At 47.3% G+C, this 23,892-nt stretch overlaps 1 protein-coding gene across 9 annotated transcripts in view; it reads right to left on the bottom strand.

Moving 5' to 3' along the window:
- AGAP1 (ArfGAP with GTPase domain, ankyrin repeat and PH domain 1) overlaps nt 1–23,892 on the bottom strand; it is a 507,095-nt gene that overhangs the window by 46,875 nt on the left and 436,328 nt on the right. For all 9 annotated transcript variants that reach the window (XM_013048468.2, XM_045066852.1, XM_045066853.1 and 6 more), the window contains 3 exons: nt 23,526–23,680; nt 20,374–20,464; nt 11,763–11,985 (listed from right to left, as the gene is read on the bottom strand). In XM_013048468.2, coding sequence (XP_012903922.2) covers nt 11,763–11,985; nt 20,374–20,464; nt 23,526–23,680 — 469 coding nt within the window. The remainder of the gene's footprint in view (nt 1–11,762; nt 11,986–20,373; nt 20,465–23,525; nt 23,681–23,892) is intronic.

Raw genomic sequence — 23,892 nt, forward strand, 5'->3', positions numbered from 1 at the left:
TCAAAGCATCACACTGGAAAAACTCCTCCACTGTCTCCCCATGCCGGACGAGGGCCAGAAGGGCTGGCCAGGCCAACCTTTCCCCACCACACATGCCTCTGCACCTTTGTCCAGAATGTTCTCTTTTTGCAGAATGTCTTGCCTCATCTTTCTCCTTGGAATTTCCTCCTTTTTATTTTAATTGACATAATTTATATGCCATAAAATCCACCCTTTAAATGTGTACAATTCAGTGGTGTTTAGGATATTTACAAAGTTGTACAGCCATTCCCACCATGGAAATCCAGGTCTTTTTCAGTATCCCCAAAAGAAAGCCAGTCCCTAGGCCTCACTGCCCTGCCTCACCCAGCTCCCAGCAGGCACTCGTCTACTTTGTCTCTGTGGATTTGCCTATTCTGGACATTCTGTATAAACAGAATTGTACAACGTGTGGCCTCTTGTGTCTGGCTCCTTCCACTCAGCATTTTGTTCTCAAGGTTCACACAAATTGCAGCATACGTGATACTTTATTCCTTTTTATGTCTGAATAACATTCCATTGTATGGACAGACCCTATTTTATGTATCGATTCATCAGCTGATGGGTGTTTTGCTTTCACTTTTTGGCTATTAAGAATAGTGCTTCTGTGAACACGTAAGTGTAAATTTTTGTACGGGCATGTGTTTTCATTTCTCTTAAGTATATACCTAGGAGGAAAATTGCTTGGTCACATGGTTACTCTATGTTTCACTTTTTGAGAAACTGCCAGGCTGTTTTCCAAGGCGCTCTGTGACTTACTATTCCTACCAACAGTGTAGGAACGTTCTAGTTTCTCCACATCCTTGCCAACACCCACCACTGTCCATCTTCTGGATTACAGCCATGCTAGTGGTGTAAAGTAGTCTCTCAATATGGGCTTTATTTCCATTTCCCTAGTACGTAATGATGCTTGGCATCTTTTTGTGTGTTTGCATCTTGCTTAGAAAAAATGTCTTTTCACAGTCTCTGCACATTTAAAACCTGGGTTATTTGTCTTCTTATTGTTGAGCTGTGAACGTCGTTTATATGATCTGGATACTAGATTATTAAATGTACTGTTTTTATATATTATCGCCCATTCTGTGTGGTCTTTTTTTTTATAGTTTTGTTTTTAAAGATTTTGTCAGAGAGAGAAAGAGTGCATGCATGCACAAGCAGGGGGAGTGGCAGACAGAGGGATAAGCAGGTTCCTTGCTCAGCAGGACTTAATTCCAGGGCCCTGGGATCATGACCTGAGCTAAAGGCAGATGCTTAACCAACTGAGCCACCCAGGTGTCCCTTGTGTGTTGCCTTTGCACTTGCTTGGTATTGTCCTTTGAAGCAATGAGATTTTTAATTTCCATGAAGTCCAATCTGTTTTTCCTTACGTTGCTTGTGCTCTAGATATTGTATCTAGGAAGCCATTGCCAAATTTAAGGTTGCAAAGATTTATCCACGTTTTCTTCTAAAAGTATTATAATAAAGTTCTAGTCTTTATACTTAGATCTTTAATTCCTTTGGAGCTAACTTATATATGGCATATAAAGAGAGGGGTCCAACTTCATTCTTTTGCATCTGGATACCTGTTGAAAAGAGTGTTCCCCCCATACCCACTGAATTGTCTTGTCATCATTGTTGAAAATCAACTGATCAAGGATGTATGGGGTATTACATAACTCTTAACTCTGTTCTGTTGATCTCTAAGTCTATTCTTATGCCAATATTACACAGCCTTAGATTATTATACTCTTATAGTTAGTTTTATGTGTGGGTCCTCCAACTTTGTTATTCTTTTTCAAGATTGTTTTGCCTGTCTGGGGGGGGGGGTCTCTTACATTTCCATATATGCTAGAAGCTCAGCTTGTCCATTTCTGCAAAACAAGAAAAAAAGCAGCTGAGATTGTGAAAGACCAACTTTGTGTTCAATCTGTGTCAATTTAAGAAGTACTGACATCTTTACAGTATTAAGTCTTCTAGTCCATGAACATGGGATGTCCTGTCAATTATTTAGGTCTTCTTCAATCTCTTCCAATGATGTTTTGTGGTTGTCAGTACACAGGTTAATGTATTTCTAAGCATATTATTTTTGATGGTATACTAAATGGAATTTTGTTCTTAAATTTTATTTTGGATTGTTCACTGCAAGTATATAGAAATACAATTGAGTTTTGTACCTGATTCTGTACCCTTCAATTTTGCTGAACTCATTTATTAGCTCTAATAATTAATTGTGGATTCTGGCAGACTTCTGATATACAGATCATGTCATCTGCCAAGAGATAGTTTAACTTCTGATTTGGATAATTTTCGTTTCTTTTTCTGGCCTAATTCCTTGGCTTGAACCTCCAGTACAATGTTGAACAGAAGTGATGACAGCAGACATCCTTGCTTTTTGTTCCTGATCTTAGAGAGAGAGCCTTTGGTATGTTACCATTCAGCAGGTGTTAGCTGTGGGCTTTTCTAAGATGGAGGCTGAGTATCCTTTTAATCCCAGTTTGCTGAGTGTTTGTATCATGAAAGGGTGCTGAATTTTGTCAGATTTATTTTCTGCATTTCCTGAGATGTTTGTGTACTTTGTGTCCTTTATTCTATTAATGTAGTGTTTTATATGGACTAATTTTGGGGTGTTGAACCAACCTTGCATTTATGGGGACAATGACATTTGATCATAGCGTATAATCCTCTTGTACTGGGGCAAGACAAAGAGATGTCCTCTGTGGATGGCAGCACCTGCTGGGTTGGCATCCTGGATATGTCAGGCCAGACAACTGTCTGGGAAACAAAGAGGACAGACACCTGCATCTCAAGAAATGAGGAATGAAGTCCAGGGACTTAGGCTGAGATAGGGAGTGGACTTCAGGAAGGGCTGTGAACCTTTGTCTATGCTGTATGGTGTGAACCAGGGCTTCTCAAATTCTAATAAGCGTTAAGAATCACACAGAAGGTTAAAGCATATTGCTGGGCCCCGCTCTAGAAATGCCAACCAGGTAGATGTGGGGTAGGGCCAAAAACATATACCTCTAGGTGATGCTGATGCTGTAGTAAAACCACTTAACAAGTATAAAGGGAAATAAACAAAACCCCACATCATCCACATCAGTAGACCTTTGCCAGCACCTGAGATGGCACAGACCACTTGTCTGCCTCTCTCACTGTTAGCCTGCAGGACCTAGGTATTCAGCTGATTCTGTCTTCCAGATAAAAAGGAGCCCAGGACAGGTGCCTGAATGGCTCAGTCAGTTGACAGTCTGAATCCTGATTTTGGCTCAGGTCATGATCTCAGGGTCCTCAGATTGAGCATCATGTTGGGGTACATGCTCAGTGGGGCATCTGCTTGAGATCTCCCTCTTACCCTCTCCATCTGCCTGTACCCCCCCCAAATAAATAAATCTTAAAAAAAAAAAAAAAAAGAACCCAGGAAACTTCATAAATATTGTTTCAACATTAAATCTACATGATCAATTGGGTGGAAATAATGGGTAGTTTCCTATTAAAAAAGAGAACATACCCTGTTTTTTGTTTTAAATAAAAAATTTCAGAAAATGGTGGTCATGGAACCCAAACTAGAAATCTTCTAGCCTGCCTGTGCATTTCATCATGCAGATAATAAATGTGATTGTAAGGCTTTCTGGAAATGGAAGCTGAATGTTTTCAACACACAATGCTGTGTCAGGGTCATGGACAGAGGGAGCCTCAGGCAGAAGGATGTAGTTACATGAAATGTCGGGGCTCGATCCACACATCTGTGGTGGTTGATCCAGATACGTAAAGCTTTCAAGATTAGCACCAACTGCAGAAAATGAAGACTTTAGAATCATGACTGAATGACTTAAAAGATCAGGTTTGCCCCATGAATGCAAACGGAAATGAATGATGCTTTATCATACTTCAGTAACTATGAGTGAGGCCACTGGATTTCACAAGTGTAGAGATATGGTGGCTATGTGATCTTATATATTATCTCTTTACACTGGTAATATATATACACAGAGACGCCATGCTAATGAGAGTGTGAGCTGGGGCCTTGGGGAGGAGAGGAAAGGGACACTGCATCTCTAAATGCCACAGGATTTAGCCACATGGATTTAGCTACTGGATTTAGCCACAAGAGGCTGAGTGGCCAAGAACAGGAGCAGTAGAAGGACCAAGACTAGGTTCCAGGGGTCTGATCCTGAATTCACGTGATCCAGCCCACAGTACTGTGTGGGATCCCAGAGAAATGACACAAGGACCTTAGGTCCTCACTCCTCTTGCTTGGAAAATGGGGATCACCCTGTGTCACAGGACAGCTCCGTGCTAAGGAAAAGCTCACAGCACCAAGCAGAAAGTTCCCCAGAAAAGAGATAGTTTCTGGTGCAAAAGACTCAAAACAACACCGGAAGAAAACACACTTTGGAAAATGTTCTACCATCATAGGAATAAAAACAGAGGCAGCTGTTGTAGAAAGAATTCATGGGCCCATTGTTTTGAATGTCTTCCATGATAGGTACTTCAAGCCCCAAGAGGTTAATCTTAGCATGATGTTCCCTTATATACACTCACAACGAGCCAGAGGCCCAGGCATGCCCAGGACCCCCAGAGGCTGCCAGCACTGGCCACTGGCTTGCATTTACATCTACCGGTGGCAATAAAAATTCTTAGAAATAAAAAAAACTCCTTAATTGTCTCCATTGCTCCATTTCAGAGAGTAAACGAGAGGGATTTTCAACTCAAGACAGCTCCCCGGTAGCCACACTGGCTCCCAGGACACATTCAGTCTCCTGCAGGATCAAACAAACCCTGGGGTTTGTGGGCAGCAGGCGGCCACAATACACCAGAGCACTACATTGTCCGTCTGGTTCAAAGGCAAATGGAAGGTACAGTTCTCTTGTAAAAAGCAGATCCCATTTTACTGAACCGTAAGGAGAGAATCTTCTTAAATCCGCTTTCTTACAATTGGAGCGAGTCTGTTAACGAGCGCTTAATCGGAGACCACTACAGCTGAGCATAAATTCCCACCAAGCTCCCTGACCGCGGTTTACCAGATGAACCACCGAATCTGTTGTCGACTGTAATCTACTGGCATTATTTCTGAGCCAGTGTTAATATACTTCTCATTTGTACATTTTTCTAATTGGCTTCATATTTATAGTGGACTATTTCTGATCTGGGAAGAGCCCCGGTAAACCAAGCATATTTCACCATGTACTGGGGAGGACCAGCCGGTCATGGGGGGGCGCTCAGTGAGTTATGGTTTCTGCAGTCTGGTTCCAAGCCAGCCTGCGAGGAGACGTCGCTGAAATATCTGAAGTAGAATCTGAGGTCCCCAAGCAGCTGTTGGGTCTGCAGGGCCGCAGCCGTGTAAACTTTATCGTCAGTAAACGTCAGTCCTGCACACAGACGGCGTGCCTGTAAGCCCACAGCTCTGCCTCTGTCCCCATGCGCTCGGGAGTCGGTCCCCGCCTGGACGGGGAGGGTGGCCGCTGTGCCGGCTAGGGCCGGAGCACGCCCGCTGACAGGCACACCATGATGACAGAAATTCACTCTGAGTTGCAATTAGTGGCACTGTCATTTTCGGGGGCTCCTGCCAATTAATTAAGCCTGTCAAACAGAAAAACCACAGCGCTCACATGATAATTTATATTGGAAGAGACCAGCGGCTTCCTCCACACACAGGATTCTCCCTCAGAGCGCTGAAATAAACGACAGAAAATAAAAAAAATAAAACAACAATAAAGCGTGTGTATGTGTGCGCGCGTGCGTGTATGTGTGTGTGTGTGGGTGCTCTGCATGGGGAAGAACAAAGTTAAGCTGTCCTTGTTGTAATTGTTAACTCTGATCGCCAGAGTAGGAGACAGGCTGATTAAAACTCCAAGCGAGCCCCCAGCTCCTGAACCCTCTGCGTCCGTCCGGGATGATAGAATCAGAGGAGTTTATTCATACCATTAAGCCCCAGAGAACTTAATTGAAAGAAGAGCACAGCCCGGACCTTGACAAGCGGGAGGTCACAGTAATTGCTGCCGGACATATTTAACATTAAGATAATCAGGCCATTAATTACCCTTTGGATCATTAAATCAGCCAGTTGCAAAATGAAATTTCTGCCTCTATTACTCACTTGAGAGACCACAGGGGTGGCCTTTAATTTATCAGTGAGCTTGAGATACAAAGGCTGGGGCTGGGGGAGGGCACGCGGGGAGGGGGCTGCGCGGTGGCGGTGGCGGCGGGGGCAGGGCATCAATCCGCCATGCTTGGTGATCGTGGCAAATTAACTAGGTAAGATAACCTCCGCTTCCAAAGGCAGAAGCTGGGGGTATGTAAATAGATGAGGGCAGACAGGGAGATCAGAGTCTGCACACCACTTAGCAGGATAATAAAGGAAATCATCCTTGATTATCAGTGCTAATTTGGACACTGCCGGTAGCTTGTTATGCGTGTTCTGAGTAGCATTTAATTAATTCAATTGCTTGTTAATGAGGGAAGTGACATGTGGGGAGCAGATGCCACCCAACTGCAGATGGGCTCTGGTCATCAGTGCAAAGTCCTTCCCCATCCCCCCCACCCCCGATTCCTCCCCCTGCCCATTTTTTTTTTTTTTTTAAAGAAAGAAAATAGGAAAAGGTGTCAAGCATAGAGGAACACTCAAAAGAGACAAAACACTGACCTCAGCGGGCCAAGAACTGTTGAAAAATAATAAGATGAGATAATCCTGGGGCTGTGTGGGTACTCATGTTCCCTGAGGCCACATTTGGAACAGTGCATCTTTATGCCAGAAATTTGAGCCCGAGATTACTATATTGTGATCTTATGATCAAACCTAACGAGACAAAGACGTGGCCAAGTGGTACTGCTTTTAATATCTCAGAGTTAACGGTAGGGATCCAATTATTTTCAGTTTGGATACATTTCCCCTTTATCAATATCTCCATGTGCATAAATAAGATGAAAGTGGCGATCCCAAATCAAAAAGGACCGGAACTCGTGTCACTGGGCAGACTTGCTCCATCTGGAAGTGCGCGGCCAGTCTCTCCCACGCAGATTTCTGACGTCCGGCCCCAAATCTTCCTCCCGAAGGTGGCATCTTTTTATAGGTTAAAGACAAGAGGGGAGTTTGGATGTGCAGGTGACAATGACAGAAAGAAAAAGAATGCTCAAAGAGGCAGAAGAGTGTATCCTAAATCAGCAACTCGGCTCCCTTCCAAGTGGGATCAGAAGGAAGGGGGATTTCGGTGGGGTTTAGAGCTCCTCCCAAGGGCTCTTTGACAGAATGGAAAACACACGTCCACGTTCCTTTGATTTCTGAGACCAAATCAGCTGGCTCCCAGACCACTGTGTAAATAGGCTACCTGCCCTGAAACGCCAGCCGCGAGGGATCCCTGCAGACCCTATGGACCCGATGCTTATACATGGAGACCTAAAGGTAGGAGAGGGGAAGACGAAGTAGGTGGCTGAGTATGGTCTGGCTTCTGCCAAGAGGAACACGGACCAGAGGGCTCCGCTCGGTCCTGGAAGGAAATTAGGGTCACCACAGGCAATCCTAAAAGATTCCGAAGTGAAACAGCGACAGGAATGGAGAACAATGCATCACAGTGACACAGAGAGTAGCCCTCCAAACACCCTCACCGGGCCAAGGAGGGAAAGAGGTCTGAGGTTTGCCCAGACGACTTCATGGTGTGCTGCAAACACGCAGCCCCGATTTCATGCACGAACAAGCGAGCAACCCCCGGCCCTGAGGCAGCAGGAGCACCTGGCATGTAGGTTCCACGCGGCCTCATTCCCGTGTCCCCCCATCCGCTCGCTCATTTGTTCATTCGCTCAAGAAACATGCTCTTCACAGTTTGGCTGTTGCTGCCTCCGAGTGCACTACTCCTTGATGTGAAAGGGGCCACAGCGAGCTCCGGGACTTGGCCCGACGGTTCCACGTGTCCTAATGTGGGAGCCAGGGCCCTGCCTGGTTGCTCCAGGCCCCACGTCCAAGTGCAGACAACACATTGCACAGAGCGACCCACACACTCGCGTGCTACGTGTCATGAAGCCCCTGCACACTCATGTGCTATGTATCATGAAGCTCTTGGCCCCCCCACCCCCCACACACAGCCCACTGCCCCTGCGTTAGCCCCTAGGACCTAGCAAATCCTGTCCGCTGTCACCACGGCTCTCCTGCTTCAGCATCCCCATTTAAAATCAATATTTTAAGTGTGTGCTTAAATGGCATCAATAGCAATTAGAGAGGGGGATTCTGATTCCACCCCAGCTGTAGTTAACTGTTGTACCATCGATATCCTCTACCGGGCTCCTTTCTCTGAATTAAACCTCCATCACTGATGGGGGATGAAGGGCATCCTCTCCCCTCCTGCGACAATAAATTTAATATCGAATGCACTGGAAAAAAATGGCAGTTGTTGCAGAATCCATCCAAAAAGATTTTTTTTTTCTTCCTGGGAGTAATTAAAAGATGCTTTTCTTGACTAATGATTCCCCGGTTTAGGAATGGGAAGTCAATACTGCTTCACTGCCGTCAGCTTCGATTGATCATGACGCTGCTCAAGTTTGAACGGCAGTTCTCAGGGCAGCTGAGAATCACTGGAACCAATTATGAGCCGTCCGAAGCTGCCCTAATCAGGGGTGCAGGGACAACAAGCAGAAGGCCAGCCAGTTGGTCAAAGGCGCCTGTTTTCCTAACTCACCCGCGGGCCTGGGGGACACCAATGAGAGGTGGTTTCAGGGGACTGGATATTTCTTTGGAGGAAGATTGCTGTGTTGAACCTCTCCATGGTCATGTGTGTGTGTTTGGGGGAGGAACGGCACATTTCTAATTATATTCCACTGTCAGAATGAATCTCCTGCACAAGATGGAATGGACCGAGCTTCTTAGGAAAACAGCTGGGCCCTTTTCCAAAGAATTAGCCTGGAATTATTGCACTTGGCCCTTCCTTGGATAGAAATAAAAATTTATTAAAATATTTCTTTTTAGTATTGCCTTAGGGCCACATTAAAAGACCCCTCCAGCTGTTTGTACTAACAATCCTAGACTCTGCAGAGAGACCAGAGGGAATGGTTGGGAGGGGGGCGTCTGTCCCTGTCTCAGAGAGACAGGATCCAGGCTGCCTGTCCATTCTCACGTTGCAGACTGAATTCCACATGAAAATTCTAGCCCAAACTTTGGAGTTCTTCATTTCTGTTCGAGGAGACTGCATGAGGTAGTGAAGATGGTGGGTGTCTGAATTATTGCTGTGCTATTACGCTGAGTTGTTTCTTTATATTTTTGACAGAGCATTTATGGCTTTCACAGGATCCACCAGGACCACAGCCTTCCAACGGGCCTCCCTGCCTCATCTCATCCCTTCCAGCAATGCCGCTGGCTGCCTCCAGTCCTCTTGGGAACAGGTGGATCACACGTGAACACACAAACCCCAGAGTCACTGTTATAATACACCCCTGGCTCAAAGGCTCAGCCAGGCCTTTCCTCTCTTTTGGCCTTACCAGCCCCTACCCCTCCTCATTTACCTGAAGGTCCCACCCCATGGCTGGTGACTGCCCAGTTTCTACACTCTCCTGTGGGCCGGACTTGGCCTGGGCCACGCCCACACCTGCACACCACACTACCCTGGCCTAGACATCACCCTACATTTTCAAGTCCAGCTCAGACATTGTTTGGCCAGTGACACCTCCCTGGAGCACAGTGGTTGTAAGAACTTCCCATGCGTGAATTCTCCAGAGTCCCGGCACCCTCAGCTGTGGCCCTGAGAACATTCATCAACATTCATCAGTCGCCGTGGGGCAATAATCACCACGTATCACTTCTTTTCTATGAGGAAGTGCTCAGTGACTATTTGCTGAATATTAATTTAAAAATGAAACTGCCAGACAGAATAACTAAAGGCACAAGGAAACATTCAGTTCTCAAAGAGGTTCATGTTCTTTGGAACTGCCGTGTAACCCAGCATCACTGTCACTACAGACTTTGTGGGGGGTGGTGGTGGGGTGGGGTGGGGGAGCACTGTCACTTGAGACAGCCCCTTAGGACAGTAAATGGGACCCACGGAGAGCTGGGACTTTGCTGCAATCACCCCATTTGTGGGAAAGGAAGCCCCTGATAATGATGGAGAGAAGAGAACATACACTCAAGAGCTCAGATCAAATACACAGGTTAGAGGAGTCAAGTGCCTGCATGTACAAAACCCTCACTTAGGAATGAAGATGAGATTCTTATAAAATATTTACCAGTTAAAAATATCAACCTGTCTTGGTTGCCTAAACACTCTAAATGGTGGCTAATTATGACAGATGGAAAAACAAACTTTTGCCCAATTCTGGAAACTAAAAATAATAATACAGGAAGATGCAGGAGTAATTGTTTTTCCTAACAATTTCAAAGTTCTCTGCACTCCTACATGAAACTCGATCCAATTTCTAATCTTATTTCATTGTTAGGCCTACATGTCCTCCGAGGAAACTACATCTATGAAAAAACAGATATTAATGTGCAAATTCGTCTTTTAAGAATGCTCCTCACTGATGGTTAATTCCTACGTTCTTGATCAAGATCAAGAGTTTAAAGGAGCCTATCGTTCCTTCAGTTTGCAGGAAAGCTGCCTACATGGGTACTGCGTGGTCGAGCTCGCCCAGCAAATGGAGGCGATGCCAGGCTGGCTCTGGGCGCTCCTGCTCCCCTCGCCCCTGCCCCACAGGACACTGTACGAGAAGAATAGGTTCGTAACACACCAACTTCATTCTCTAAAGTGAACCGAAGGTGGCACCACAAATTCATTTTTCAGCATTCATGAAAAAAAATCCACCGACTCCTCGCACAGGATCATGGCTTAGTGGACGAAACCGACTTCTTAGGCATCACATGGGGCCCGACCGCAGATGGCTGTGTGGACTCTCATGCTGTCTCATCACCAGCAAAACAAGCCAGAGGAATTTAAAAAGTGCTAATGACCTTCTCTCCCTTCACCTCTCCACACACACACACACACACACACACACACACAGGAGAAGTAAAAGCGTAAAGTGAGTACTGCCCACCCCCCAGAGAAAGTGGGGGATGCGACCATGAGCGCCTCCTCCTGGGGGCAGCTGCAGGGACCTGATGGCCCACTCTGCCTCTGTGAAGCAGGCTTTCTTGGAAGACATGCCATTTTATCACCTCTTAGGTACATTAAATATGTATGTGTACTCAAAAACGGTTTATAATAGCTGTAAATGAAAAATGAGAAAATAAATGGGCTCAAAATAAATGCGTTTTTTACACTGGGTAACAATTAACGTTAATGAGGAGTCACCATACGTTACGCCATACTTGGCTGATTAACTGTGTTGGAAATATATTTTAGAAAATAAAATATATTGTGTTACTGTAAACTGGCTTGCTATGGGTCTGTGGGGGTGAGAAGGGAAACCAACTGAGGAGATGCTTATCAAAGACAGAAGAATCACAAAATTAAAGAATCAAAAATTCATAATTAGTGTTCACAGCACAGCTTACTCCTATTAGAAATGTATTAATTAAAGTGATATATTCATAAGGTTGGAAGCTTAATATATTTCTAAGAGGGGGAGAGGAATCCCCAAGGTCTAAAAACAAACATAAAAAATTAAGGAGTCTGAATTATCCATGCCTGCTGAAAACCAATTTTAAAAACAGACGTTTCCGTGGCCCGGCCCCTCAGCATTCCTACAGGTCACCAGGGTGGCTGTGGGGGGGCTGTCATGAAGGTCACTTCCCCAGGCTGAACTGCCGGCAGAAGGACCCAGAGCCACACAGCTGCCCATGTCCCTACCTTGTGGAGTCCATTGAGGGCTTCGTCCGCCCCTGGCTGCTCTCTTCCCAGACGCTGTTGGCCAGCTCATTCCCAATGGATGACATCACCTTAATAAGCTCGATGGGCCAGTCATCGAGGTCCAGAGACCGGACTCGAGAAAGGTGGGTGCCCAAGTTCCGGTGGATCCCTGAGCACTCGATGCACATGAGGGCTCCCAAGTTCAAACTGGCCCAGTTCGGATCTGTGGGAAGAGGACCGTCAGACCATCATTACTCATCCCAACTGCCCTCAGCATCTCAGGAACAAAAAGGCCTGTTACCGGACTTCACATCCGGTGTGAAGGGATGTTCACATCCCTCCCTAGAATCATGGAGCCCATGCCAGTCCTCCATGCTGATTCAGGCATTTTGAAAGGTTTGACATGTTGGGGATGCCTTTAAAAAAACCTGGCTTCAGCCAAAGTGTAGGATTTCCCACATGACGAACAGGTGCAGGCACTGGGTTGGACACAGAGATGTATGTTCTAACACCTCCAGAGCAACCCCCTCAAGAGCACCAATGCACATGGGAAAGAACTGTATGTGACCTGGCATCCACGGGGGACAGCTGCTCACAGAGGGAGAGTGAGGGAATGCTCAAGAGGACTTCCAAAGCTACAGTGTCCTTCGTAACCAGCCATTCCTGCAACTCTAGGCACATCGGAGTTTTCATTAGCCATATGATGGACATGTTTGCAACTTTCAAAGAAAAAGGCAGGCATGCTACCATGAAGACATGGTTTTCAGTGATCTTACGTAAGGTCAACCATTGGAAGAATCTATCAAGGCTGGTAAGATGGCGGACAGGGTCCGCTGGTTAGGTCATGACCCAGCTTGATCAACCCTGACCTGCAGAATGAATGGTGATGCTTTAGGCTGTGATAACACACCAACAAGAACAAATAAGGTTTAGAGAACACCACCGGATTCCTTGAGATGGATCATTCCCTGTGTGAAAGTGGCTGGCAGCTCTGAAGATGTTGGACTCAAGCCCAAGGTTGGCTTCGTGCTGGAATCTGCAGCTGATTGTGAAGACAGGGCTCACCAGGACAGTCAATGGCTTGAACTACCAACAGATGCAAGGAAGGCTTAAATCATCCAGGGACAATCAAGATTTACTCCAGGTACATCTGAGTCAACAAAAAACCAGGAATGGCCTTGTGCTACTTCATCAGAAATCAGCCAGCCATTTATATCTAATACAAACTCTGGGAGGTGGGGATGGATACCATGGGGGGATACAGGAGAAGAGAGGTCTGTGCCTTAGAGATGTTCTGGCTGGGAAAAGGAGACATATGTCCCAAATAATAATAATAAAATAAACGGAATAAGGAAATGCAGACTACATGCTGAAGAGTAGAATTGGAGGAATAAATGCACAGGAGGCATGGAAGGAAGAGGTTGACCGTAGCAGGTGCCGGAGGGTAGGCTACACGGTGGAGGGCTGGCCTGGGCCCTATAGGGTGGTGAGAGAAGAGGGTGGGGTGGTGAACAGTTGCGGAACACCCCCGCTGTGCCCCTTCATAGTCCAACTCCTGCACTGGCCACCTCTGAGTCTACACCTCTCAATCCCAGCCTGGCCCCCCACCCCCAACTTCCCCTTGGAGCCGGGCAGCCAATGTCATCAGGGTGGGCAAGATCAGGACGGTGTTCAGTCATCATTTTACTTGACCTCTGGAAACTTCTTATAACACTGCCTTTAGATGGCTTTTTGGTCAATGCCATCTCTGGATTTTTCCAGCACCTGTCTGGCTCCCCAACTTGATTTCCTTCCCAATTCTTCCTCCTGAACCTGTCCCTTATTTCAGGGGGCTCTGCAGGCTCATCTCTTGATTTTACATGCTCTTCCAAGCAAACTCTACCTAACCTGTGGATCCCAGTACGATCCAACTGCTAACAACTATCCACAGACACCGCCCACCTCAGGAGTGAACATGGATATGCTTCTCTCTCAAATAGAACCTGTAATGCTCACCACACATTTGCACTTGGAAATCTTGCAAGTACCTCCCCGTCGACATTTTGCCCTTGAACATTGTCTCCTCCAAGGGACAGCTCCATCCCAGCCAATGGCACAGATTCATCCAGTTATTCAAGCTGGAATTCTGGGAATTGAGCCTGATCTTTCCATCACCCCCTAGCCTATCACCAAGTCCTTCAGTCTTGATGTTCATCTCCTCCTTGTCTCCACCGCTCCTGCCCTGGTGCATGCCACCATCACCACCAGGACGCAGCGGCCTCCCATCTGGGGTCTTGCCTTCCAATGCCCCACAGCCTGTGTTCTATATGGTGGCCTGTGGCCTCCTTGGTACATCTGACCATATCCTGCCCCTTCTCAACTGGCCTTCTGGATCCGACCTTTGGATCCGACCCACAATCCTGACCAGCAGGTTCAGAAGTGAGCCTGTCTTTGTGTGTGTGTCTCTCAGGAGCCCTTCAGTTCGCTGACTCCCACACACTGCGCCCTCTGCGTGGCCACCATCTCTTCCTGCTGGCCTCAGCACACAGCTCGCTTCCTCATGGGAGCCTTCCAGCTGCTCCTGGGAGACCTTCACACACATGTGCCTCATGCTGCAAAACCCACCCTGTGTCAGGCAGAGCTGGGGGCACCAAACTCTTCGCGTTCATGACTCTGCAGAGCCCGCCTCAGGGAGCCACTTTCAGGCAAAGGAAAGAATGGCCCAACTAGAGCAAAGGCCCCCTCCCCAGGGCTGGCGGGAGGTGGGGCCCACACACTAGGATGCCACGAGGCCCAGGTGCCCACCCCCACCCATCATGGTGCACAGTGGGTGAAAGCTCTACATGCTGTCCCCGCTGCCCCCGTGCCACTTACTTGGACTGTGGAAAGATCCCCTCAGTAGGTGCCAAGCTCCACCGACCTCCGCAACCATTCTGAGTTACCCCATGGGCATAGGACCCCAATGACCCCCCTGGTTTGGAACTCCATATAGTGCTGCCTCGGCCCCTCCCCCTCCAAGCTTCGGAGACCAGCCTGGTGCAGCATCCCCTGGAGGAGGATGGCACACGCAGGACACATTTCAAAGACTGCATGCAGATCTCCATGGAAATCAGAATACCGAGAGTGGTTGGGGGGAGCTGGTGTGGGGAGGTGAAGCGTTGCTGTGACCTTCCATCACCTCAGGAAGACCAGTGGCTACAGGGACATGTCCACTGGGGCCGCAGGGGGTGGAGGGGGATAGCTTCACTTCTGCCCCAATAGGTGAGAAGGTGTTGACAGCTGTCAGCATCCCCACATTGCCAAGGACACTGCTGAGTCACACACCTCACTCCCACCAGGATGCCTTGGGGCGCTGCAGCCTGGGCTGCCACATCAGGCCTACAGGCGAGTCCAGCATGGTCTTTAAGCCCTGGATTATCTCCAGTGTCTCAGGGCAGTGACCCCACCAGCCTGCCCACCTGCCCCTTGAAGTGTCTTCTGCGCTGTAGGCCTTGCTTAGGAAATGAGGCTAATGATGCTCATTCCTCGTGGGGCCTGTCCTGAGGGTTAAGTGGAGGGCTTCGATTCCATGGGGCAGACCAACAGGGAAGACAGGAAAAACATACCAGGTGTCAGGGAAGTGTGTGTTATGAGAAAACCCGGCTAGGGAAAGAGTGAGATGGACCCATGTGTGGGTCCCTCCAGTGATGGCTGGGGAAGGCTTCTCTGAGGGAACATGTGGGCAAAGCCCCAAGGATGTCTTTACAGATATAACTACATAATTCGTTTGTAATTTAAAAATATATAGTTATATAATTTGCAGTTTCTTTATATGCCTATTGGAAAAAGCAAGCAACAGAAGTGAGAGGCTGATGTGCTCCCACTACGGGTTTTGCTGGGACATCTAGAGACTGGGGAAAGAGAGGGGAGTAGAGTCTCCCCTCCTGTGTGCAGGTCCGGGGTCCATAAAGATACCTAAGACAGGATCCCAGACGTCCAGTGGGACACCAGCAAAGCTACTCCCAACATCACTATAACATGGTGGGAGGAGTTCACGCCCCTATTTTCTATCCAGGGCAGCGGGGACCAGCCAGGAGAGAGGGATCAGCTCTGCCCAGGAAGAGAAGGAGGGCATCATGGACGAGGGGTCTTGGGAGTTGTGGAAAGGCTGCATCGCCTCTACCGGTCTGTCCATGCAGGTCAGGCCTACTGGCAACCAACGTGCCAGGGCTCCAAGCTCTTGGGTTGTCAAGGGCTCTGGAGGATGGACTTCCCCGAACATGTTCCTGGTGGAGAGTTGGCAGCAGGTGCCCTGAACGAAGACTCCCACTGTCTGATCAGTCTGGGCCATGTTCCTTATCTTTATGGGAGGACTTCCCAGAAGCACGGATGGCTGAAGGCTGCAGCTCCTCGAGGGACAGCTGCTATGGTTTTCCAAACTCACTGCAGCACTGCCTCCCTCCACCGATGGACCCCCTGAACTAAGGAAGCTAACAGCCTGGTCTGGGGTTTACCAGGTGTAGACAGGCAGCTGCCGACAGTCTAGCACATTCGCAGGAAGAATGATGGGTGGGTAGCGGGGGGTCCAACAGCTCCCAATCCCACATGTCATGGAAATGGTCAAGCCCTACTCCCCTCAGCTCCAAGAGAACACAACTGAACTGGGAGGGGGGTGTTCACAAGCCAGTGGAATCATCCAGAGAGGCGTCTGTGGCACCTGGAGCCCAGGGTTCCTCCCACATGATCCCCAGACATAGGACCATGAAGCAAAGGGCCCTGCTCTCAGGTGGACAGAAAGCCAATGGGGCGGCCACACCTTCAAGTCCCCCTCAAGCCTCTCTAAAGATCCCTTTAAAATGATAACAGTAATGGGCTCATTTAAAGACAGGTGTCAAGTACAAAGGACAAGGAAAGAAAATCTTTGGAACTACGACCCACTTCGATCACAGTCAACTTATTTTTTATCTGTGCATATTTACATGGAAGAAATGCACAAGACTCTCTCTTGCTTCTGTTCATTGAACAATCTACCTATGCACTTTCTATGAAAAATAACTCTTGGGGTTGGAACGCTTCCTTTATTGGTTAATTCCCTGAATGGCTGGAGCTGGAGCCATCCGCTGCTTCTGTCCCCAGCAATGCTATGGAGGACAGGAGTGTCTTTTGTTCTACTAGCATGCTGCCCATCATGGCCGATAGAGCAGCCACTCTCCCCTAACTTGATCCTCTCTTCACAGAGACCACCAAGCTAACTGGGACTCCAAAAAGTCATCTTCTTATTCCCAATGTCTCTTTTCTCAAAAAACCAAACCAAACCAAACCAAAACAAAACCAGAAAACAAATAAAAAAGAAAGACCTTTAATCAGTAAGAAGGACCAAACACTGGACCCAGTTCCCAGGACCTGCAGGCAGAGGGCAGGACACAGTTTCCTGTGTTTTGGCTTTAGCAGCAAAGCAGGGAAGCCTCGATCCCACTGGAACCCAAGGAAGTATCCCGCACGTTTGTGGCCTGGCAGGCCCACCCCCCTCCTGCCAGAACCCTCTAGAAGCATGAGGGATGATGCTAAGTAGGTTAGAGGTGAGGATGCATATCTGCTTAGGAGCCTCCCTTCCCCACTGCTCCTAGCTGTGATGCTGGGGGCTGCAGAAGTGTCCTGTGCCCTCCCTGAGAAGATGCAGGCAGGACCAGGTTAAGCCCTCTCCAGGGCTCTGCAGAAAGCAGCAACCTCTTCTTGACCCCGTTTCTTCTTCAACACCCAGAAGCCAGAGCCTCTCCTTACATTTAATGTTTGACCATTTCATGTTTGACCAATGTAAATGGCCTTACATTTAAAGTTTGACACACTGACAAATGTGTGTGTGTACTTGCACACACCGAAATACAGGCTACTCAACATCCAATTTCCTAAGACACAGGTGCCCATTCTACAACAATTAGATGACCCACATCACCATACTCTACCACTTCCAGAAAGAGGTGGGGTCCACGTTCTGGAGTGCAACCTTACAGATCTTTTCTGCCTAAATTCCTGAAATGATTCGCTAGGGTCTTCTTGACTTACTGCCCAAGTTCTTTGTCGTTTCCAATGCATTATAAAGTTTCTCCATCTCAATTAATATGTATTTTTTTTTTTACATAACGTTATTAATTTTTACCATCACTCTTTAAGGTTGCACATGTTACTGCACTGAGCAGACGCCACCATTAATGGTTCTTCAAGTCTCGCACTTTGGGGGTGCTCTGGTTCTTTACTCTGCCAACAGCACAGTGATGGATACCTATGAAGCGACATTTCTACGCCTTTTTGCGCATTTGCATGGGCTTGGTCCCCAGAGGACACCGCTGGAGTGCAGGGCATCCACCTGCCTGAGGCTTGTTAGGTACATTGCCTAAGTGCTCAGGGAGCTTTTACAGGTCATCAACAGTGTGTGGGTGGGGCCCTTACCAGCACTTTCTCCAAAACTGGGTATCTTGATTTAAAAACAAAAAGCCTTTGCTAAAGTGTCTCCTTCTGGTGTCCTTGATCTCTGTCCCCCCATCTTATTCTCTGAAAAAATACAGCAGGGAGGCAAGGAGCTCCGCTTACTCTTTCTCGTGGCACAGAATATAGAACTCGATACATAACTCCCCCCTCAGACTCCCGTCTCCTCCCCTGTAACTGGGGCTGACTGCAGCACCAACATTCACAGTCATAAGAACTGAAAGAGTGCAATGGCGGGTTTGGCACAGGCCTGAAGGAGACAAAGTGTTTAAGGAATGGGAGCTCGTGATCTCTTTTTTCTCTGGGCTTGTCACCTTTGGCCTCTCCCCGCTCCCTTCATCCCTGCATATCTGCTTAGGAGCCTCCCTTCCCCACTGCTCCACGCCCCCGACCCCACACCTCAGCACTCGAGCAACCCACCTGCTCCCAGAAGGGACTCTTGACCTCCAGTGTGGCTCATACCACGAAGCCTGTGAGTCACGGAATCGTCCCTAAGGGACTTCGGCTGTATGGTGGAAACAGTTGTAGCTGCTTCTAATGGAGGCTCTAACAGCTTTAAAAATTCTTACTTTAACAACTTTGTGATAAAAACACATTTAATAAGTACTCTCTTATAACTTCTTTCACAGTACATTATAAAAGTAAATTTCAAAACTTTAAACAAAAGAAGATACTTTAGAGAAGTTTGTTAAGACACCTGAAGAAGAGACCCATTCTCTCCCCTGGGCACCACAGACATGGGCCTGGTGACCCTTCCTGTTCCTGCCCTGCAGCACAGTGGCTTCTCAGAGGGGTTCCCCACTTCCCTTTCATCTAACAACCTGAGTTAGTGCCTACCTCCTCCTGTTTACGTGACCATCCCCGAGAGCGGCCTCCTCCTCCCTTTACTGCTCTGTTCCAATCTACAGGAGATGGGACGGCCAGGCCAATCTCCCTGAGCACAGCTCAGAATTCATCTCACTCCTGCTCTGAAACTCAAAGGAGTTCCCAGTGTTTACAGATGAAGATAAAGGCTCTAATGTTCTCCACTTAGCATCCTCACCTCCCCCCACTCCAGCATCCTCACCTCCCCACCACTTAGTACCTACACCTCCCCCCACTCCAGCATCCTCACCTCCCTGCCACTTAGCAACCTCACCTCCCCCAACTTAACATCCTCACCTCTAACCTACTTAGCATCCTCACCTCCCCCCACTTGGCATCATCACCTCCAACCCACTTAGCATCCTTACCTTCAACACACTTAGCATCCTCACCCTCCACCCACTCCATTATCCTCACCTTTCTTGGCTCCAACCAGCCTCTAACCTGAGCAGCAGGTACATGTCCTACTGCTTCCCTGATACCAGGACCCCTCCAGCCACCTGTTCATATCCCATGAGTTTCCAATGCCCCTGGAAACACTAACTTCTGCAGAAAGTCTGCCTGAGTTGCTGTGTGCCCTGTAACAGCCCTTCTCCATGGTGGCAGGTTCTGTGGTCTCTGGGTCCTGCCTCGCCCACTGGGCTTGGGCTCCAGGACAGCCAGGACCACATTACATGCCTCTGATTCCCAAGTGACACTGAGCCTGGGGCCCGTGACTTTCACCTGGTCTCAACTGGATCTCCCTCTTGTCAAAACTTTGTATTCTGTGCTGGATAGCAGGAAGCACAAAGTGAAACTGGGTCACTCCAAGGCACAAAGCAATCAAAATAAAGTCTATCAGTTTAATCAGAGGCTTTAGTGTACAATAACTTTCACATTAAAAAAATAAACACCTTTGATGCCAAAATCCAGAACATATGATTTTGAAATTAAGAAAAACTGACCCCAGAAATCTCTGGGCAGGAATTAACCATTGTGCTGCATTTTTATGAAAAAGCAAACAAGCATATAATCACTGATGAAGCAAAAGGTTAATTTCTGGATATGGCACCGAATCTGGGAGCACAGCCGAACCCCTGGCTGGCCTGACCACTGATCATCAGGAAGCCTGAGGCAGAAGGCAAACCTAGGCTTGAGTGCAGGGTACTGTGTTCAAATAAAATCCAAACATGAATATTTCAGTTCTTTAAAAGTCATCACATCATGTCATAAACCTTATTTGCCAAAGGACTGACATGGGTCCACTGTGCCCTGGGTGTCACCAGACTGCCCCGCCTCCTGTGTGCCTTCCCCCGCCCAGACTTACTCTGGGTCTCGCAGTCCACGCAGTGGGAGTTCCCGCGGATGTTTCGTATCGACTGCAAGGCCATGGCCTCACTCTGGCTCGTCAGTCGGGACTGGGCATAGAGGGAAAAAAGGCAAGAGGTGAGAAGCCCGGGAGACACTGGCACAGCCCCTGGCAACATCGGGGCAAAGCCAAACTGTGTGTCAGCAGATTTAGGATGAGGACGATCTGAAGCAGCCGCTCCTCTTCTTAGGTCTTTGGGGGAAAAGCATGACCACCAGAGAAAGCTGTGTGCCCTGCGTTAAGACCTGTCAGGCGAAGGGACTCTGCTAGGAATGAGGACAGAGTTAAGTTCTGGATCATTCGTGAGTGAACACAGACCAACCGCCACCTGGGGGATGGAAGTGGTTAGCATGCCCTGTCGGGTCTGCTTGCTCTGAAGATGGAAGAAGGGGAAAGAATCTGCTTATGAGCCATGGGTCAGGGCTTAATCAGCACCACGAGACACATCTCATGATTCCTCAGCAGGAAACCACGTCCATACCACACTTCATGCCTTAGAGATGCACTTTTCACATTAAGAGTATCTCAGTTGCTCTAGCAACAAAGTCACTAAGGAGGGTGGAGGGCAAGGAGGGGCACTGATTCTTAAACTGATACTTAAGCCTCTTCTCTCTACAAGTTAAAGAAATACCCAAGGGAGAAAAGAACAACTTAAGAATTTACAAGCTTTGATGTGATCATCCATGCTTCGTTTTAGCAACATTATGGTATCTATTCTTCTAACCTGTTTTCAAAAACACACCTGTATGCATACACGTACTTTAAAAAAAAGGCCAGCCTGTATTGCTTTGGAACCTGTGCTTTAGCCTAAAGACATGGGGTCACTTCTCAATGCCACCTTGCATTTTCCCATGTCATCATTTTGAGCGGCTGGATCTCATGCCACTTATAAGAATTTCTTTCTGAAGTTTTCTTTGGTGGACATTTAGGTGGTTTCCAATTTTTCTCCACTGTAAATAGTGCTGTAAAGAACTCATTGCTAAAATTTAGCCTACATTCGTTATTACTTACTGATGGCAAAGTTTTGGAAGCAGAGGTGCTAGGTACAAGGGTATGTACTATTTTTAAGCTAACTTTATTATTATTATTTTTAAAGTAAACCCATGCCCAATATGGGGCTTGAACTCATGACCCCAAGGTCAAAAGCTGCAGGTTCTACTGACTGAGCCAGCCAGGCATCCCAGGACAGGTACTGTTTCTAAAGGTTAACAATGTATATATTTAATAATGGTTAAACATAACAAGTATCAGAGAATACTTAAAATAAGCTGGATTTTTATATCAGAAATCACAAATTGAATCATCACATGTCAAACTGATGTGGAACAATCGACTGTTTACTAACATAAATTATAATTTATTTGTATCTATTATCTAATCAGCATAACTGCATTATTAAGATTTTTTTTTTCCCTTTGGCTGGATACCCCAGTATCCAAAGTGTACTTAACAACTTATGTTGGCTTCTGGAGTATGTGCACACAAAGGGATGTGTCTGTCTGTCTGTCTGCCTGTTTGACTTCTACAGCATATGTATGCCCATGCCTGCATTATCCACAAGCAGCCAAAATTCCTTAGACTTCATACTCATTTGAGTCTGTATTTTCCCTGCAGCTTTTCCTTGGATGGAACTTCCATGCTGCAGACTTTGACACCTACTCAGCAAACACCCAGGGGAACAGGTATGAGTCTGTCTTCCCTGGTGCTCATGAGTCCTTCAAGGGAGAGCGCTGGTAGACAGAGTGAAAGGGAACAGCATTGTAGGCAGTTGTTTGTGTCATGCCCAGAGTGATGCTGTCTGTTCTCCCAAAGAGCTGGGAAGAGTCCGGCAAGGGCGTGACATGGATTTAAGTCTGACGTAAAATACCATGATCGTGTCTAAGATTTGGAGGATGTGTTTGTTTGTTTGACCATATGCTCTCCCTACTCCTGTTCTGAAACTAGAGTCCCATGCTTTGTGTGGGATATGTGTCGTCAATCCCTGTCCATGAGGAGATCCAGAAACTTCCTTGCATTTGCTTCAGAAGCCCCATCTGTGGATGTGAGTCAGTAAAGCCAAGGTTCTTGGAAAGGAAAGGCAGTGATCCTCCCACCCTGGTATAAAACATCTTTAAAGAAGAGAAGCAAATTACATTATAATAACAATGACTGTGGTCTGGTTTATCCTGGTTAAAGAGGGTAATAAGGTAAGACACTCCACCTTTCTGAAAGACAGACTCCCTTCTTAAGCTGAGCAGGGATCGTGCAGAGGTTTCTTCAAATGGTCACAAACGGAGGCGGCAGATTGGTGGGCAATGCTCTTTCTCTCCTTTTCTGGTTGATCATAGTTTAAAAAATCAAAACGTTCTTCGAGACTTTACAATGTCCCAGAAAAGGGGTTGAAAACACCTACCCTACTGAAGCAATGACTGAGAAAAAAGCCATAATGGGAATATCCCCAGCAGTGGTCTAGGAAACGCAGCTTACAGTTTCTTGTTCTGTTTTGTTTTTCTGGCTAAACAACTGCAAAGAATCACCTCTGCTGACTGAATAAAGCACACAGCGGGCTTCATCAGCAGAGTTTACAGAATGGACGCTGTCCGCCACCGCCCACCTCCCGCCTGATGCCCTGCAGACTCATCCATGCGCCTTTCGTTTTCCTTTACTTCTGTAGCAAGAGTCAGTGTTCTAACTTGACATGGGTTTGAATTTTGTGCATTTGTGAGAAGAGAACAGTGCATCTTTTAAGTCTCCCTCTCCTGAGTGTATTCTGCCTAAAACAAAGTAAATGTCGATGCATAAGCTACAAGAGTTTAAAAGATCTCATCACCCACCATGAAAAGGTCAATGCTTTCTTTTGGGGATTAGTTGAGAGAGTCAAGATGTAAAATGGGATGTTCTGCCACAGGAACATGGTTAGGCTAGGATACTCATACTTGATACGTATCGACACAAAGTGTTTTTTCATTCTTTTCAATTATTTAGCTTTTCACTCTGGAAGAATAAGTGGCTTCTGTCAGTCACACACATCATATGATGCTTCCCCTCCCTTGGGCATTCCTCCGGGCCTCCACTTCCCTTTAACGATCAGTGGCTCTTGATTTCGGGGGGCAGCCTGCTAAGGGTCTTACCTTATTCTTGCTGCTCTCACATGACTGTAAGCTGGCTAGGATCTGGCTCTCGATGGCTTGGACCCACGCATCTCGCTCTTCATATGTGGTGGCTTCAAAGTGCCACGTCTGGCCAGTGAGGGACACAATGATAAACTCAAAGTTTTCTTCTTGTTCTGAAACACAGAGTGGTGGGGATGAAGAGTTTAGCTTTCATGAGATCGCAGCCCCTCTGCCCGTCCTCGGTCATAAAAGTGCCTTTGGGTTCAATCGTGCCTGCATGGGGCTGGCGGCACACACAGGACGGCCCGACTACACAGCGGAGATCTGAATCCACAGACCTCCAAACACGCAAGATTTGGTTCCTAAAGCCAGCATGGTTTAGCTG

The sequence above is a fragment of the Mustela putorius genome, unplaced genomic scaffold, assembly GCF_011764305.1.
Source record: "Mustela putorius furo isolate JIRA1106 unplaced genomic scaffold, ASM1176430v1.1 tig00003869_pilon_pilon_pilon, whole genome shotgun sequence".
In the NCBI taxonomy this organism is placed as follows: domain Eukaryota; kingdom Metazoa; phylum Chordata; class Mammalia; order Carnivora; family Mustelidae; genus Mustela; species Mustela putorius.